At 36.6% G+C, this 19,767-nt stretch overlaps 1 protein-coding gene across 1 annotated transcript in view; it reads left to right on the top strand.

Moving 5' to 3' along the window:
* LOC309792173 (uncharacterized protein C8orf34 homolog) overlaps nucleotides 1–19,767 on the top strand; it is a gene marked incomplete at both ends in the record, with an annotated part of 320,311 nt that overhangs the window by 223,380 nt on the left and 77,164 nt on the right. Inside the window, 2 exon segments of the mRNA XM_082601544.1 lie at nucleotides 9,656–9,741; nucleotides 15,684–15,760. Coding sequence (XP_082457670.1) covers nucleotides 9,656–9,741; nucleotides 15,684–15,760 — 163 coding nt within the window.

Here is a 19,767-nt window from a genome sequence, read left to right as displayed (position 1 = left end):
CTCCACCAGCACGTCTAAAATGCACTTGAAACATACCACGTCCCCAGCTAAAGTCCACTTATCCCCACCAAATTTGCTTTTCCCTCAGTTTTCCTTACCGCAGCAAATGGCAGCATGATCATTTCAGTTGCCTAGGACAGAAAAATGGTGACATTGTTTATTCCTCTTTTTCTCTCACAACCTCCAAGTCTCACATATCAGATGGACTGTGGGCTCCAGCTGCAGAATTTACCCAGAATCAGTCTGCTTCTTATCACCTCCACCACTGCCGCCCTTGGGCAAGCCATGCTCACTGCTCAACAAAGTTGGCGGGATAACCTCCTAAGGAATATCCCTGCAGCCACGCTTGCTGCCCACCGTCAATTCTCAACACAGCAGGCAGAGTGATCCTTCTTAAAGCAAAGTCTGATCATGTCCCTTCTCTGCTTCAAACCACCCCCCCAACTGGCTTCCCATTTTCATGGGGAAGAAGACTACATATTCTAGCATTGAATTTCTAGATGACATTGTAGGGGAGCAAAATTTGCCACCCCAAAAGATGTCTCTTTGGCGTGAGGATTAAGCTGGGCAGGTTATTTTTAAGAAACAGAAGTCTCCTGTCAGCTTAATTCTTAGACTAGCCAAAAGAACCTGGAAGGGTGGAGGGAAATTTCTTCCTCCCCAGCACTGTAGAATGTCCTACCTGGTCTAGCCTCAGCTTCCTCTCAGACAGCATATGCTGCTATGTACCCCTCGTTCACTCCACACCAGTCATTGGCTTCAATTTGCTGTTCCCTCTCCTTGTAATGCTCCTTCTCAGGCATCTATTTGCTTAGTCCCTCATTGCTTCAAGTTTTGGCTCAAATATTGCCCACTGATGAAGCTTTCCCTGGACACACTATGTAAAATTGCATACTACCCCTTCTCCGGAGTCTTGCTATATAGGCTCTTCCTTCCTGGCTCTACTTTCCATCCTTGATTTTTAACCAGCTTTCTTATTAACACCTGATTCTGTGTATTTTAGTTGTTCGTTTGTTCATCATCTTTGGTCGGTAGGATGAAAGCTCCATTGAGGATGGGAATTTGGTTCATCGTGTCCACAGCCCCCAACTGCAACCCCCCAAACTGGAACAATGCTTGGGCCATTGTAGGCACTTGCCTAGACCTGGTCACTCCACGCTTTTGATCTTCCATTTCTGGTTTATTGCGAGAGCTTCCCAAATGGCCTTACAAAATACCTCAATGAATGTTATTTTCTTAGTGCAGCTTTTATTGTATTAGACAATAATTTAAAACTTTCAAAGTTTCCTGCTACATTAAGTCTAATTCTTGTTTAGTTTGCAAACTCCCTTCTGAATACATCTTATAATCTAGATGTGTTTGTGGCTTTCAATACACTACTTTCACTGAAGCTCTTAGTCAGTTTTTTGTTATACTTGGTGTTCCTTTTCTCTCTCTCTCTCTCTCTCTCTCTCTCTCTCTCTCTCTCTCTCTCTTTCTTCTTTTCTTCTTTTACCTTTTTCCCCCAGGGAGGCTTCTTTTTCCAAAGTAAATGTAGTCTATTATTTCATTGCTCTTTCCTTGGAACACCCTTCCTCTTTTTCTTCATCTAATCAAACTTTAGCATTTTCAAAGCTCAGTGCAAGTACCACGTACTCCATTAACGTTTCCTGAATTAATCCAGATTTTATTCATCATTTCCTCTGAACTAGATAAGTTAGAAATGTTAGCTTGGCATTTAATTTCATGCATGCCATAATGTATTCAATTTGTTTCAAAAAAAACATTTGATGAGTGTCTACTCTTTAGTTAGATACTATTTTCTTCCAGAAAGTGTTCAGGGAAGATTAAAATATGTCATATATAGTGTGATAACATAAAAACAGAAAGATGGCTGCTCGTGAATCTGAATATCTTCCAGGCCAATGTGAAAAGTTAAGAATGCACTTATTTGAGTCTTCTCTCATCACATCATGTGGTTCAACTGAATTGACAATACCAGAGGTTTTTAAAAAAGAAAAATGTTTTCTTATTGAATGTCTTGGATTTTTTTTAAAAAGTATAGAAAAGAAGTAGTGCTCATAACTTTCTCTATCCTCCCACTGCTTACACTATTCAAAACTCCCTCCTCAAAATGCGTACGGCTGGTGGTGATGTGTTTTACCGACCATTTTGGACTAGGACTGGGCTGCTACTTAGCTCTGGTTTTGGTTTCCTTGCATCTTCTTACAGAGCGAGACATTAGAACCAGCTGGATCTCAAAACATTACCAAGCAAGCAAAATTTGAACCACTGCTATGGCCACAAAACTCCTGAATGAGCTTCAACCTCTTTTCTCTTTACTGGTCCATCTTCCTTAAGGCTATTTTGTAAGACGTAGGGACTTTTCAGCAGCATTTACTTAACAAATGTCTATTGATCACATACATGTGCCTGGTACTATGATAGGCTGTGATAGGCACTACAGTAGTCTCCGAGGATGCTCTTTCATTGGCTTATTCACTATTGAGACTGAGTCAATGGAAGGTGACTGTTGACTCACAAACTTGGAGATATAATTTACTAACATTTATAACAGCATTTCCTCTAGCCAGGTCACACTGGTCAGTATTAAATGAAATCTGATTCGTTTATTTGAAACCCAAACTCATTTGCCATCTTTGTCACCTCTGCTTGCACCTCACTTCAAATACCCCAATTTTAATTGGCAACTATTTTGGCACATGTTTCTAGCTGTGGCAACCAGCTTTGTGCAGGTGCAACCTTTAGCATCTCATTTATAAGCCTAGATATATGTAGGATAATTTTCACCCCTTTTGAAGAGAATGTAATTGTAAATACACTAAAGTATTCTGTAGAAAATTCCTTATACGTAGGCTGGGTCTGCTTTTCCTTTCCTTATCTCCAAGATGAGATACTCACTAAAAAATACCTTAAGAAATCTCTTTTAGAGCTTACAGTGTACCAAGCTCAACCTAAGCTAGGCTTTAGGGACATAAAAATATGAAAAATAAAATTCTTATCTTTAAGACACTTGGTATGTGTTGATAGACATGAAAACAAGCAATTAAATGTGGTAAAGAGCTATGGTAAAGATTTGCATAGGTGCTAAGACTTCTGGAAGAAAAGCTTCTGAAGAAAGGATAATCTAATTAAAACCTAGGATTAAGCTGAATAGTAAAATAGGGGAATGTAAATTCTGCCAGAGATAATTATATAATGGCACAGAGGCTTAATAAAATAGCTGCACAGAAGTAAAAGCAGTTTGGAGTTTATGGAGTATAAATTCCATGGTGAAATATCCAAGAAGGTGAAGTTGCAGACACAGGTAGGGATTGTGCAAAAGAGAGACTTGAATGACTTGGTAAGGAAACCATAACTCATTTTGCAGGTGATGAGAAGCCAGTAAAAATGACAACTGTTAAGCTCCTTTGAGTCAAGGATTATTTTGAGAATCTGGTTGAAGTTACTGTTTCCCTGTCCAAAAAAGAGCAATCCACCAAAAATTTTTATTCCATTTATTGTGAATTACAGTGAGTCCCCTGAAACCTGTCTGTAGGCATATCTAAGCATACTCATGTTAAAATCTCTTGCACTAAAATATTTAAAGCATGAGAATAATAAAGCATGAGGATTTATTTTGAACTTTCTGGTAGCCATATGGAAAAAATGGATTTTTGAAGGACAAGTTTCTCTGTATGAATATCATCAAGGAAACTAATAATCCAAGCAAGTCAAGATGAGCAGCACAATTATAGTAGTAGTATAAAGAAGAAGTGATAGATTCAGGAAATCTCTTTAGGAAGTATAATTAATGATGCTGGGATTGACTAGCTATGTGTGATATGAGGCTGGGTATGAGAAAGATGAGTTTGCTTTGGACAAGTTCCCTTTGAGATGCTTATAGTTAATCCAATTAAAATGTCCTGCAAGAATCTAGGTACACCAATCTTGAGCTGAGAACTCAAGATTTGAAAAAACTCACCCTAAATGTAGTTAAAACCATAAGAGTGGATGAGCTGATTCAGGGAGATAGTGCAGAGTGGGAAAAGAGTGTTCATACAAAGTACAGCTGAAAGTAAACAATATCAGAAAGTTTTCAACTGTATGTGGCAATTAGAAGGTCAGGTAGTCTTAGTATAACCAGTCATCTCAGAATGGTAGGAGCACAAAGCAAATTAAAGTAAGTTGAGGGAATGAAATTAGAACACTCCCTAACACCATACACAAAAATAAACTCAAAATGGATTAAAGACCTAAATGTAAGGCCAGACACTATCAAACTCTTAGAGGAAAACATAGGCAGAACACTCTGTGACATAAATCACAACAAGATCCTTTTTGACCCACCTCCTAGAGAAATGGAAATAAAAACAAAAATAAACAAATGGGACCTAATGAAACTGAAAAGCTTTTGCACAGCAAAGGAAACCATAAACAAGAGGAAAAGACAGCCCTCAGAATGGGAGAAAATATTTGCAAATGAAACAACTGACAAAGGATTAATCTCCAAAATTTACAAGCAGCACATGCAGCTCAATATCAAAGAAACAAACAACCCAATCCAAAAATGGGCAGAAGACCTAAATAGACATTTCTCCAAAGAAGGTATATAGATTGCCAACAAACACATGAAAGGATGCTCAATATCACTAATCATTAGAGAAATGCAAATCAAAACCACAGTGAGGTATCAACTCACACCAGTCAGAATGGCCATCATCAAAAAATCTACAAACAATAAATGCTGGAGAGAGTGTGGAGAAAAGGGAGCCCTCCTGCACCGTTGGTGGGAATGTAATTTGATGTGGCCACTATGGAGAACAGTATGGATGTTCCTTAAAAAACTAAAAATAGAACTACCATATGACCCAGCGATCCCACTACTGGACATATACCCTGAGAAAACCATAATTCAAAAAAGAGTCATGTACCACAATGTTCATTGCAGCTCTATTTACAATAGCCAGGACATGGAAGCAACTTAAGTGTCCATCGACAGATGAATGGATAAAGGAGATGTGGCACAGATATACTATGGGATATTACTCAGCCATAAAAAGAAACGAAATTGAGTTATTTGTAGTGAGGTGGATGGACCTAGAGCCTGTCATACAGAGTGAAGTAAGTCAGAAAGAGAAAAACAAATACCATATGCTAACACATATATATGGAATCTAGAAAAGAAAAATAGGTTCTGAAGAACCTAGGGGCAGGACAGGAATAAAAACGCAGACGTAGAGAATGGACTTGAGGACACGGGGTGGGGGAAGGGTAAGCTGGGACAAAGTGAGAGAGTGGCATGGACATATATACACTACCAAATGTAAAATAGATAGCTAGTGGGAAGCAGTCACATAGCGCAGGGAGATCAGCTCAGTGCTTTGTGACCACCTAGAGGTGTGGGATAGGGAGGGTGGGAGGGAGATGCAAGAGGGAGGAGGTATGGGGATATATGTATATGTATAGCTGATACACTTTGTTATAAAGCAGAAACTAACACAGCATTGTAAAGCAATTATATTCCAATAAAGATGTAAAAAGTAAAATAAATAAAATAAGTTGAGGGGTGAATTAAAACTGTGGAAGAAGGCGTTGGTGGAGAGTTAGTATCAAACATATAAAGAGCTTGTACAACTCAAAATCAAAAAAACAAACAACCAGATTTAAAAAGTGGGCAGAGGACCTGAATAGACTTTTTTTTTCAAAGAAGGCACGTAGATGGCCAACAGGTGCATGAAAAGATGCCGAACATCACTAATTATCAGGGAAATGCAAATCAAAACCACAATGAGACTTTACCTCACACATGTCTGAAAGGCTATTGTCAGAAAGACAGAAAATAACAAGGGTTTGCAAGGATGTGAAGAAAAGGGAATCCTCATGCACTGTTGGTAGGAATTAAGTTGGTGTAGCTACCATGGAAAACAGTATGGAGATTCCTCCAAAAATTAAAAATAGAGCTACCATATGATCCAGCAATTCCACTTCTGAGTATTTATCTGAAAACAAAACAAAAAGAAAAACACTAACTCAAAAAACTATATGCACCCATATGTTCATTGCTGCATTATTTACAATAGCCAAGATATGGAAACAACCCAAGTGTCCATATGTGGAATCTAAAACACAAAGCAAAGGAACAAATACAGAAACAGACTCATAGGTACAGAGATCAAACTGGAGGTTGCTAGAGGGGAGAGGGGTGAGGGGCAGCCGAAATAGGTGAAAGAGATTAAGAGGCACCAACTTCCAGTTATAAGTAAGTCATGGGGGTGTAAAGTACAGCATAAGGAATATGGTCAATAATATTGTAATAACTTTGCATGGTGACAGATGGTAACTAAACTTCTGGTGACCATTTCAGAATGTATACATATATCAAATCACTATCATGCACACCTGAAACTAATAGGATATTTTATGTTATACTTCAATTTTTTAAAAAGGCATTGAGGGATTTTTAGAATGTTTAGGGAGTTTGGCTCAAAGAAGAATGGGCTAGAAAAAGCAACAGGTAGATGTTTTAAATAACTATGGGAGGCATTTGTTTTGTTTGTTTTTTTAAGGCTGCAGGAGAAGTGAACTTGTTTCTATGCTGTGGGAAATGAGCAGTAGAGATAAACAGAATGAGTGGTGGTGAGTAAAAGAAATTAGGTCCAAGAGGCAGATGAGATGATGGGACCCAAATCACCAGCCTGATGGATGGTCTAAGCCTTAGTCAGGGGAGAGGGTCTCTCATCCTCTGTGAATTGGAAAGGTGGTGAATACTGGTCAGGGTGAAGATAATTCTGTTGGTGCTGTGTGAGGGGGAGTAGGAGGTCCTTATTCCTGATTAGATAATTTTTCTGGATGACACAGAAGAGAGGTGATATTTTTGAAAAGACTTTGAAAGGAATGGAAGAAAGAAAAACAACCAAGAAGCCAAAGTTTAAAGTTGGAGACTATTGATTTATATTCATCAGTCCTAGAGTGTCATGATTTTCACCAGTAGTTTTCAGCTGCACATGTGAATGAAAATGATGAGTTAACACAGGGTTAGGGTCTGGTTGGCAGTAATGACTTAAAGGACGTGGGTGCATGGGAATTGAGGGGGCAGTAAGTCCCAGCTGAGGAGGGCAGGAAGGAGATCAGGAGAGGTGTGAAACCAGGAGAAAACCAAGGGAAAATGAAGATCTATGTTTGATTAAAGAGAAAGTGAGTTTGTGAAAGAGCCTACAGGAGGCGAGTTTGTTGTCAGAGAGCAGGATATTGGATTTAAAGATTTCTGACAGAGCAGTTGAGTTATCTGTCCTTGGGTTAGGGAAGGTGAAATGGAAGGGAAGCTCTCCAGATTAGAGATGGAGGGACTTTGAAATTAGCAGGTAGATCCACATGAACACAAAGATCATTCACGATAATAGTGACGCTTGAGTTGAAGAAGAAAATATTGAACCTGATCAAAGTCTTCACAGGCAGAAAGAGAACAGGATAATATTTATAATCCTGTGTTAGCTGAGGTTGAGGGCTTAGACAGCCTCCTTTGGAGAGGAGGTACTATAATATTCTTAGAGGAAAAAGGGATGTCATATTCTTAGACGAGAAACGGGCTTCAGTTATGACAAGGAAGAGCAAGAAACATTTTGTTTAGTGGCTGAGAATATAGAAGAGTGTTTAATATGGAAGGGGAGTTTTAGGAAGCAAAGTGAAAATGTTTGAGAGTATGAGTATAACTCTTGTGGTGTAAAAAAAAAAAAAGATTTAACTTTTATTAAGACTGTATTTCCCAGACTTGCCCACACAACTCTTGTTTACATAGTACCTGTTAACCTCTTACAAAACTAGTGCTGTGTGGATTACAGCTTGGGAAACATTGGCAGAGTGCTCAAGGGTAGCAGGGCTGAGAAGCGTTCCTCAACGGAGTTGGTGCCAAGTCACAGTGAATTCAACTCTTAAGGTATCTGGAGGGCACTGTTTGGACAAAGATGAGCCAGCTTCAGTGCCACCCACTTTGTTGGTTGTTTTCATGGCCATTTGTCTTTTCAACTCAGCTAAATTGAGAACTCTGTGAGATCAAGGGCAGTAGCAATTTCTTCACATCTCCACAACATTTGGGTTATTATTGAGCATATTGATAAATACTAAGTAAGTATTTCTTTTTATTGAAGCTTTCAATGAGAAGAAAAAATTACAGCTTACTTTTGATTTCTCATTTCATTCTGCCTTTGTTGGAGATTTATTTTCTGTTTAGGTTTTTAACCTAATGTTAAATGCCCAAATGTGTTGGAGCTCATTGTTAATTTTTAATGATAATTTTTACGTACATGTTTCAATATCTTGTGTACCTACATACTTTCTTTCTTTGATAATTTTGATGAAAAAAGAATATTTCCCAATTATTAGAAGTAAACAAAATAAAAAGAAATCGTTGGGCAGATTTGGGAAGTATGTAGCTAAATCAGTCTCTTAAAAGTGATGCTGATTTTTTTAGAGTAAAAATTTAAAACTTAGCTAAAAGTGAAAGATTTTTGACCCAAGAGTTTTATATGACAATCAGCAAGCTACTCTTGAGCATTATTTAATTAGCTTGTATAATACAGTAAATATGGTTTGTGTATAGAAGGTAATATGTAAGTATAAATGTATAATATATATAGAAATGGACAATATTTAATATTGTAGGAATAAAAATATAATGTACAATACTTATAATTATACAAAAGGTAAAGAGAGTCATGCGTGTATGTTATTGGATTCCATTGTAGTGATATAAAATAGTTGAAAATTTTGACTATTGAGCCTGGTACAGTTATGAATTGTATTTGAGTTTGTATTTTTGAAAATATTAATGGCATATATCGTGTTTTTATTAATACTCCCATGAGAGCACTCACCTCATGGGAGTTAAATGCAAGAAAAAAGTAAGGGCACTGGTAGAAATTTCCAGTCTCTGGATTATTTGATATACTGTCCTCCAACATTAGCAGAGCTTATTCTGCTGCTCTTAGGTCAGAGTTCCAACATTTATTGATGAGCTCTACCTCCTTTGATAGAGTGGTTTCACAGTATAATGTAAACCCAGACTAGTCTTTCTCTAGAGGTGAGGATATAGAAGCTCAAAAATCTGTTGTCCTAAAAGCTCCCATGTAATCTGCCTCTCCTGAAGAAGACCCAGTGTCTATGAGAACCCTGGGCAGCCACACGTATCGAGAATCTTCACACCCCCTGTTGAGACGAATCTTGACCTGCAGGCCTTTAAGCACAGGTTTGGTTGATTTGGAGAATTGTATTTGATAAACCTCTGTGCAGCCATGGGAACCCTGTCATGCCCCTGGACCCAGAGGTCAGGCAAGCACACTGTGTTGGATGCTTGCTTTTCTTCCACTCACTTCCCCATTGTAGTTTCCGTGAAAACATTTGTCTATAAACCTTCCTCAGTGAGGCTAAGAAGAAAAGCAGATTCTATCTAGACTAATCTTCCCATGTATACAGGAGAAAAGAAGAAAGACTTTTCCTTAAAGGTTAGAAAAGCAAAAACACTGTATTACAAAGGTTTCGGTAAGGCTGTATTTCTACTTGGAGGAAGCATGTCTGATTTTAGAGTTTAGAAGTTCATAGTCATGTTCTCAGTAGTATGTAGTTCACATTTCACAATTCAACCTTATTAGAGTTTCAATGACCACTGTTAATCATTTAGGCTTCAAGGAGACAACCTGGTGGAAAGGACAGAAGAGACCTCGCAAATTCTTCATTCTCCAGATGAAATAATCCCAGAATTTTTGGGTAAGTTTTAAATCCAACAATATATATTGTAATTTTAGCGGCACTTAAAGATTTTTTACAAAAGAAAACTAAACCAGACATCTTCCCTGTGCCAAATCACCGTAGCTGCCAATCATACATACACCACTTCTGCAGGCTGTGTGTCAGGAGGTTAAGGGCAAAGGAGAAATTGAAGCAAGAAGTGTGGGTCCTGAGGAGCAGCCTCTTAATGCCTGTGCCTGTTTAAGGTACAAGCAGGTCAACTCTACGTTGGCTACTCCCAAAATTTGTCACCAATTCCAACTTGGTTTTGGAACTTACATTGCCTACTCACGTTCGCACATCATGGATCCCTTCAGTCTTCTGGGCAGAAATGTCAATATCAAACTTGATTTTCCTTCCTCTCTCTCAGCCCTATATTAAATTGGTCTCAAATCATGTCACTGTCACCAAGCCACTCTCATATTCATTTTCCCTGAGACTGCCTAGTCTATGCCCTTGTCCTCTTTCTCTAGCTAGTGTAAGAGCTCTGTAAATAGATTCTCCTTGTACTATCTCACCTGTTTTTGTTCATTATCTTTAAAAAAATAAAGCTGCTATTTCTTCCCCATTTTCTATAGGACAGAATTCAAACTCCTTAGTGTAACATATTAAGTTCATGCCAGGGCACTTCAAAATGTTTGCAGAATAAATAAATAAGTACATGTAATGCCACTACAGTGACATCTAAGGTATATCACTGCTTCATCATTCAGTGTTCTAGCAGGGAGCAGTCAGCACATCCAATTGGAATAATTAGAAGAGAAACCATAGGAAAACATTTTCCTTACATCTGGATAGAGAAGGACATCTTAAACAAGATGCAAACATTCCTAAACATTAAAAAATATTCAGCTATAGAGTGTTGAGAATTCTTGTTCATCAAAAGATGCCAGAAGAAAGTGAGTTGACAAGCTACAAAATAGGAAACTATATTTGAATATATTTGTCACTGATCGAAGATTAATATTCAGAATGCATAAAGTACATCTATAATTTAATAAAGAAAGGATCAGCAGACAAATAGAAAAATAAGCAACAGATATGAATAGACATTTCACGGAAGAGGAAACACAGATGGCCAGTGAGCATATGAAAAATGTTTAGTAATCAAGGAAAAGCAAGTTAAGGCCACAGAGAGATTCTCTTTTACAACCTTTTATTTGACGTTAATTAAGAAATCTGGCAAAATCAAGTGCTGGTGAAGATAGAGACAAAAAGAAACTCATACACTACAGTTGGGGCATAAACAATTTTGGAAAGAGTCTTCCATTATCCTAAAATCTGAGTAAAGCCCAGAAACTCCACTTCTGGATAAATATGTTAGAGAAGCAAGTCTCGTGTACCATGAAATGTAGGCAAATTTGTTAGAATGCTGGTGGACACTAAAATGGATAGATTATAAAATTGTTACACTGTAGGAAGCTGAATGCATTTCAGCTGCACACATAGGATGGATGAAATCAGTGATGTGCTGGTAAATGTGAACAACTGTTTCTTTGCAAAAGAAGGCCCTGGTTTGTAGAGATTGACGGCTTCCATAATCTAAATATAACATAACATAAATGCTGATTTCAAGCAACTGATCTGAAATGGCAGTTGGGTCTTCCAATCTGGTATGAGTAGGTTGCAGCTCACAATTGAATGAGTCTTAAAAGCATAATATTTGTAAAAAAAAAGTTGTAAAAATATGTATCTCAATAAAATAAAATATCTTTATAAAGAAAGCATAATGTTGATTGAACAAAAGCAAGTCATAGAATGTCATTTTTTAAAGCTCAAAACTAGCAAATCTAAATAGTATATTCTTTAGGAAAACATACATTAAGCGATACAATTATATTGAAAAAAGGGAATGAAAGACTCGAAATGGTGGTTATTCTCAGGGGGTAGGGGAAGCAAGGAGATGGGATTAGGAAGGAGCTCACAGGTATATGAAGGTTATTGGAAATGTTTTAATTCTGAAGTTAGGTGGTGGGTTTGGGGTGTTTATTTTATCATTGTGCTTTGTAACTTAAATGTACTATATATATATTTTTTATTATACATGTATATTTTATATGTACTTTTTATATATCAAATATTAAGAACATTATAAATAAAAGTTAAAAAATAAAGTGTGGGAACATAAACCAATGCCAGTGTAGCACAATACTAAACAAACGTAATAGTTTCTATATACTCAAATCTCTCATAGTACTGAAGAGATGAAACACTCTCAGGACAAACCTTTAACACTGCCAGTGAAAGGTGAGCAGTGTGTCATTAGCAATGTAGGGGCCCCAGGCTGGCCATTTGTTGACACTCCATTAGCTTTTGGAATCATCCTGGCTTCTCCTCACTGGTACTCTTGCATGTGTACCTTTACTTAAGCCATTGTTCTCCAACTCATTGTAAGTTCTTTCTTGTTCCCTCTGCCTGTTCAGATCCTATGTGCTAAGATGATATCAGGTCTCCCTGAAGTCCAGCCCACAGCAGTGTTTTCTTTTTTTCAATCCCTAATTACTTTTCTTTTTTTTTTTTTAATAAGATCTGGTTCTTTTTTTTTTTTTTTTTAATGTTTGGTGGCACCACATGGCATGTGGGATCTTAATTCCCCGACGGGGGATTGAACCCACTCCCCCTGTATTGGAAGGCAGAGTCTTAACCACTGGACAACCGGGGAAGTACCCAACCCCTAATTGTTTTTGAATTACTCCTTGTGTGTTTATTCTTCTTACCTCAGTTGGATTATATGCTTCTTGAGGGTTTCTTGTGTTCTCCACCATGCTCAATATAAAACTAGATACAAAAAATAAATAAAATTAAATTTAAAAAAAAAGTAGATACAAAACAGGTATTAACTACTGGCCCATTATATATATACTTCTTAATTCTATCAAAACCACTCCAATCCACCGACCTACAGATAATATATCCTTCAACAATCATGTTTACATAATAACTGAGTATTATTAGGATTTAAATTTTTTAGAAAATTAAACAAGGCATCAGTAATATGTTGATTATACTTACTTGCATTCACTGGGGGAAAAGGTATTCATTAAGTTTAAGCTCCTTTCTTAAACTTCTTATATTCTGCATTCTTCACATTCAGATATTAGAGACCTAATCAACGAATTCCATAATATGCTTTCTGATTCAGCACATTCTTTTCTACTTAAGTTAGTCAAATCGCTAGATCCAAAAAGTGCTAATGTGATTTTTATCTTAAATATGCATCCACATTGAGCTTGGCTTAATAAACATAAATATTTCTATGAACAGTTATAATTTTGTGCTTAACAAAAACCTGTTATGACACAAACAGCAAAAGGAAAAATAATGACAGGAAGACATTAAGTGAAGTTAAACAGCGACAAACCCTACAGATCTCCAGGTTCTTAACAGCACGCCCAATCAACCACAGGGGCTACGTTTTTAGTCCATGTGCTGCCAGAAACTTAGATTTTGACAAAAGTACTTTATCTTTCGATGCTTCAGTTTCTTCTCTCAAATGAGGAGATAAACTCTCTAACATTTGACAAATTTAGAGACTCATTTTCCCCTCCATGTTATTAAAGAAAGCTCAAAAAATTCATTGCTTGCATTTTGAAAATCATTTATACTTAGAAGAAATTGCTCTGGAATAGACAGGACAAAATAGTTTATGCATATGCACCCACCAGTAGTTGGTAATAAGCAAAGTACTCAGAACACTTTAAAAAATGGAGTGTACCCCTCCCAGCCTTAAACACTAAGGTTTTATTTCATGATGTTTATTGTCCCTACTAACTTGTTAGATTAATATTCTAACACTAGATTTGGGCTATTTAAGGGTCCTTTCAACTTAACTTTTAATACAGTCAGATATGTAAATTCACAAATATTCTGGTGCACTTCACAGTTGTCCCTTTATGCTGAGCTGAATGGATCTTTTCACACTGTAGATCTCACTGGATATGGCACCAATAACCAGGAAGACTTCAACCAAAACAAGAACAGAACAAAATGTAAAACCATATAAAGTTACCAATACCTTCCCTTTATAAATGTTAATTTTTATTAAAAAAATCAATACTGTAAAGGTGTTCAAATAAATTCCAAGAGAGAAAGAGTCATAGAAAATTTTCTTGCTCAACTTGTTTTGAAAGCACCTAGCTGAGAGCCTGGCATATAGTTTTTTTGAATAAATGAATATACAAATAAATGGATGAATGAATTGATTAATGTACATATGCATAAAAAACAAATGCAATGACAATATCTCTTTAAAACCATTAACTGCTCACCAAGAGGAACTTGAGAACTCACTTATTATTTAGTATTTCTAACTATAAAAAACCTAGCAAATCCACAAGAGAGTGCGTTTTCTTCTGTAAATGAAATAATTTGCTTTATAATGTAGAATAGAACATTTTAATATTACTTATTGTCAATATTCTACACAAATAAAAATTTCAACACACAAATAAAATACAAAAAATACCAAGTGAATGCTGAAATTACAGGAATATTTGCTCACAGTTCTGCAGAATATAATTCAGTCCTGGAGGACTTGAATTATGCTAACTTATACATTCTAATGTAAGGAATCTATCTAGTGTCACATTTACAATGGGGTTTTAATGATAGGGGTTTGGGCTTCCCTGGTGGCGCAGTGGTTGAGAATTCGCCTGCCGATGCAGGGGACATGGGTTCGTGCCCCGGTACGGGGAGATCCCACATGCTGTGGAGCGGCTGGGCCCGTGAGCCATGGCCGCTGGGCCTGCGCGTCCGGAGCCTGTGCTCCGCAACGGGAGAGGCCACAACAGTGAGAGGCCCACGTACCGAAAAAAAAAAAAAAAAAAAAAAAATAGGGGTTCAAGTTTCCTTCATTAATAGATTAATATTTTTAACATGATATAATTCTCATTTATCCCAGTTTTATTTTTCTTTTTGAATATAAAATTCTAAATTATCCGAGATAGAGAGAGAGCTCCATGATTCAAAAGCTATGCTTATGGATTTGTGCTAAGCTTTCCATTGTCTCTCTGGTCTTGAGTGGCCATTAAGGGCTTGGAGGATTTAATGCTCTGATTTTCTTCCCAGAGCACACATTTTATGCAACAGGAAAAAAATCTGTCTCCATATGTATGTGAATCTGAAGAAAGTCTTCTTTAGGGAGGCATATGGCTCTTTAAAATTAATAAATATAAGAAATCAATTCTTAAAGTTTTCAGTGGTTTAGAATACCTTCCTCTTAACTGATGTTTTTATTTGAATGGAAGGTATTAAAATACAGACTGTTTCTAGATGCTCCATGTATCTGTCTTTATTGAAGAATTCTTTATAGCCTATAGAAATCTTTGTTATAATTAATTTAATTCAGCAGACATATGGAAAGTGTTGCCATCATTTCCTTCACATATTTGAAAGTTGCTACCCACCCACTCATCAATTTAGTCAAGTGAATAATTACAACTTTTTGCTTGATACATTAAAATGGAAAGCCTACCACCATTTAATAATGTGTACTTTTCTCCAAACTTTTCAGAATTTTTCATCCCATTTAAAAGAGAGAACACAAATTGATACCTAAATAGTGTAGCAAAAAAAAAGTTGATGGATAAAACAAACAGAAAATCACAAGACAGAAAAAGTACATTAACGTTCCAACAATTAGCTAACTAATATGCCAAAAGGAGTGTTGCTCTAAGATGGCTGCAGCTCGTGCACATTCCTGACTTCACTGTGCCCTTTTAAATTAGAAATACTAAACGTTTTTCATACAGTGTCTTTAAGCTAAATAAATAACATTCTACACCCTATTTTAAATCACAAACACTATGGTTTTTCAACAACTGGTTCAGTCACTTTAATATCTTTCTCATAATAGGTTTATATATCAGAGAGTTAGTAAGCAATATGTGACTCTAGTTTATTCATTCTTTTTGTGAAAATAGATTCTTTAGCTGGAACTGAAGAAGCACTGATGGAAGAGGGTGAAGAATTTGAGAAAGCATCTAGATTAACAGGACCTGTAAGTATATTCACTTACTTATTTTTATCTCTAAAACTAATGTATATCACTAATAGGAACATCTAAAGGAACTAGGAAACAATATTATTCAAACTAAAGAATATTTTAAAACATGCATCCAGTATATTCCACAGAGTCATGCAGTTGCTTGTATGAGTAGGTGGCCAGCTTGATTACAGGTACCCAGCAAAGCTGGACTGAGCTCTTTCAGCAATTGGGGAATAAGATTTGAAGCAGGTGGGAAAATCTAATTTCTAGTATTATTAACTTTTTGCTTGTGCACATGAACATTCTAAAAGATTATGAGCTGCCATCTTAAACTTCACTAAGTTTATATACAGCTTGATAGAAAAATAACTGTTTTGCATATCCTGAAAGTTTACATATAACTTAAGCATGGTATTATTAGTTGTGAAGTCCTTGTGATATTTTGGTTAAACTATATCTCTTCCATAGAGTATGTTGGGAGGAAACCATTAGGTTTAAGATTTTCAATGCAATTTAATGTTAAAAGGATAAACACAGAAAAAAACTGAAATCTACATATAAATTCTAAATGTAAAGTTTGTAAAAGATTCTGAGTTGCTCTAAAAATGGCTATGCAATCTTGCATTATCCTAAACTTAATATTTAGACTGGGTTAATATACTACAATATTCCCTGCATTAGTTTGTTAGGGCTGCTGTAATAAAGCACCACAGACTGGGTGGCTTAAACAACAGAAATGTATTGTCTCACTGTTCTGGAGGCAGAAGTCTGAGATCCAAGTGTCAGCAGGGTTGGTTTCTTCTGAGACCTTTCTCCTTGGCTTACAGACAGCGCCTTCTCTCTGTGTCTTTGTCTTCGCATGTTCTTCCCTCTGTAAAATGTCTGTGTCCTAATCTCCTCTCCTTATAAATACACCAGTCATTTTGTATTGGGACCCATCCCAATGATCTCATTTAACTTAATTACCTCCTTAAAAATCCTATTTCCTATTAGTACACATTCTGAAGTACAGAATGTGTACTAATCCTATTTAATACACATTCTGAAGTACTAAAGGTTAGAACTTCAACATGAATTTGGGGGAACGCAATTCAGTCCATAACATTCTCTGATGAGATTACATTATTTGGAACATTATTTGGATCACAGCATTTGGTTGAGGGTACCACATTTTTCAATGGATTTCATAAGGAAATTAATTTTACAATTACTGATAAAATTAATGTATCTTTGTGCATATGTTTGCTTCTCCTTGAAGCTTCCAGGCCTTATTTAAAATTTCTAATTTCTGGGCTTCCCTGGTAGTGCAGTGGTTGAGAGTCCGCCTGCCGATGCAGGGGACACGGGTTCGTGCCCCGGTCCGCGAAGATCCCACATGCCGTGGAGCGGCTGGGCCCGTGAGCCATGGCCGCTGAGCCTGCGCATCCAGAGCCTGTGCTCTGCAACGGGAGAGGCCACGACAGTGAGAGGCCCGCATACCACAAAAATAAATAAATAAATAAAATAAAATAAAATAAAATTTCTAATTTCTCTATTTTTCTATATAGCACTTCTCAGCTTCTACTATACTATATGATTTACTTATTTATTGTCTGTCTCCTCCCACATAATATAAGGTCTATGAGGACAAGCATTGTTTGTGCATTTTTTTCGCTTCTGTATTCCTAGAAGAGTGCCTATATATAGTAGGCACTATATACCCGTTATACAACATAAAGGTTATATGTTGAATAAGCAAAATTATTTAGCAATAATTTCTTACCATGAGATGAAAAATATCTTCTTTTCACTTATTATAGAATAGTAGAAACTTAGAAATAGGAAGAAGCATGGTGGTCATCTAATTCAGGATTTCCTCTCCCTTACCTCAGTATTCTGGCCTCCTATGCCACTTTCATCCAATGCAAGAACATCCATTTTATAGATAAGGAAATGGAAAGTCAGAGAAGTTTAGTAACTGGACCAAGATCTCAAAGCTAAAAAAAGCAGTGAGGTCAGACTCTACTCAGTGCTCTGTGGCGAACTAGTGGAAAGGAAATCTAAAAAGAGAGGGGATATATGTATACAAATAGCTGATTCACTTTGCTGTACAGCAGAAACTAATATAACATTGTAAGGCAACTATACTTTAATTAAAATTAGTTTTTTTAAAAAAAGCAGTGAGGTCAGTTGAGCACTAGTCTCCCTTCTACTGCACATTCTTGACAGTTCTGGTGCCTTCCTGTTTCTTTTATAAACAGATTATTCCTATTTGTTAGACATTTTCTTATATTTCTCATAATCACATGTTCCCTTGGTCTTAGTTCTACTCCTGAGGTAATAGTCCTTCTTCCACTGAACCAACCTCCAGATAGTAGAAGCTGTTAGTATGTCCCATCTGACACTTTTTCCCAGCCAAACCACAATCTGTTCTTCCAACCAATTCTTACATTGTGTAGTTTTCAAAGATTTCATTTTCCTCTGGATGCTTTCTCGGAACATATTCTTGTTTGCCAAGTCCCCTGTAAAGTGTGGGTTATGCCACAACCAAACGCAGGGTTTCAAATAATGTTCCCACATCATAGAGTGTAATTGAGTATGCATTGATACAAATATTATACTCGGATTGTAATCTGGGTCTGTGTTAACTTTTTTGAGGAACTTTCTGACATTTATAAACTTCAGTATGTCTTCATAACCTCATGATGATAAAAGCATGTCATTGTTCAGTTTGGGATAATCTGTCATTCACCACTTGTTGCAAAGATTTTTTTCATCATCTGTGAATTCCACCAAAGCCTTATTCATATCTCAAAAGATACCATTAGGGCTTCCCTGGTGGCGCAGTGGTTGAGAGTCCGCCTGCCGATGCAGGGGACACGGGTTCGTGCCCCGGTCCGGGAGGATCCCACATGCCGCGGAGTGGCTGGGCCCGTGAGCCATGGCCGCTGAGCTTGCGCGTCCGGAGCCTGTGCTCCGCAACAGGAGAGGCCGCAACAGTGAGAGGCCCATGTACCGAAAAAACAAAAAACAAACAAAAACAAACAAACAAACAAAAAAGATACCATTAAATTCTTTTTCTAATAATTTTCTAAAATCAAGATTTATCCTGTCCATATTATTTAGCTTACTTAATAATACCTAATAACCCAAAGAGAAAATAGTTTCTTTGGTCAAACTTCTGAGTGATTTCAAACTGACCTTTGGAAAGTTTTGCTTTCTTTTCACAGTGCTCACATAGTGTTTTTCTAACGCAGAAATTTGTCCTAAGCCAATTTAACTTTTCATTTATCACATTCACTAGATTTTGAACTCTTAAAATTTCTGTAATTCCATTTAAAGTCAAATGTAAATTTAAACATTTAATTTAGGGGGTGAGTATGTGGAATATAAACAATGGATAAATAAATTAATATCAGGACCTTGAACATAGTTTCTAGATGGTAGCTGCTTTTATTATGAAGAAAACATGGACTTAAAAAATTATGTCAGATTGATGATATTTTAGATGGAAATTCCCTAAATAATATTTCTTACAATTGTATTTTTGGTAAATCAAGAAGAAAATTGTGGCTTTATCTAAATATTAATGGAGAATTGGAACAAAGCAGCACTTTTTTTTCCTTTATTACCATAAGAAGTACAAAATACTTCAAAGCAAATTTTGAGTCATTTCCTGCAAAAATATAGAAATGCCACAAATGTTGAAAACCATTTAGAGTAGTTTCAACACATGCTGTCTCTATTTGCTAACTTTCCATGTTGGGTATTGGATATTAATAAGTGGGTAACAGACTCTTGGAAACGTTTTTTCCCCAGTGGCTTAAGCGGTGTTTAAAATATTTTGTGAATATTTGAGTGAGGCAAACGCAATATTTAGATTTACATTTTTATCTTCCCCCAAATAAGCAAATCATTCTTTTGGAATTTCCCTCTCTCCCTCCTCCTTTTCTGTTCTGGAATGTCTCAGAATATCTACACCTTGTGAAGATTAAAGCTGGATTTGTCAGATAAATCTATTCATTAAAAATGAAACAACA

The sequence above is a fragment of the Mesoplodon mirus genome (genome assembly GCF_964341445.2).
Source record: "Mesoplodon mirus genome assembly, chromosome: 16".
NCBI classification, from domain to species: Eukaryota; Metazoa; Chordata; class Mammalia; order Artiodactyla; family Ziphiidae; genus Mesoplodon; species Mesoplodon mirus.
The sequence above is the reverse complement of the archived record's forward strand: the minus strand, read 5'-3'. Positions and strand labels throughout refer to the sequence as shown.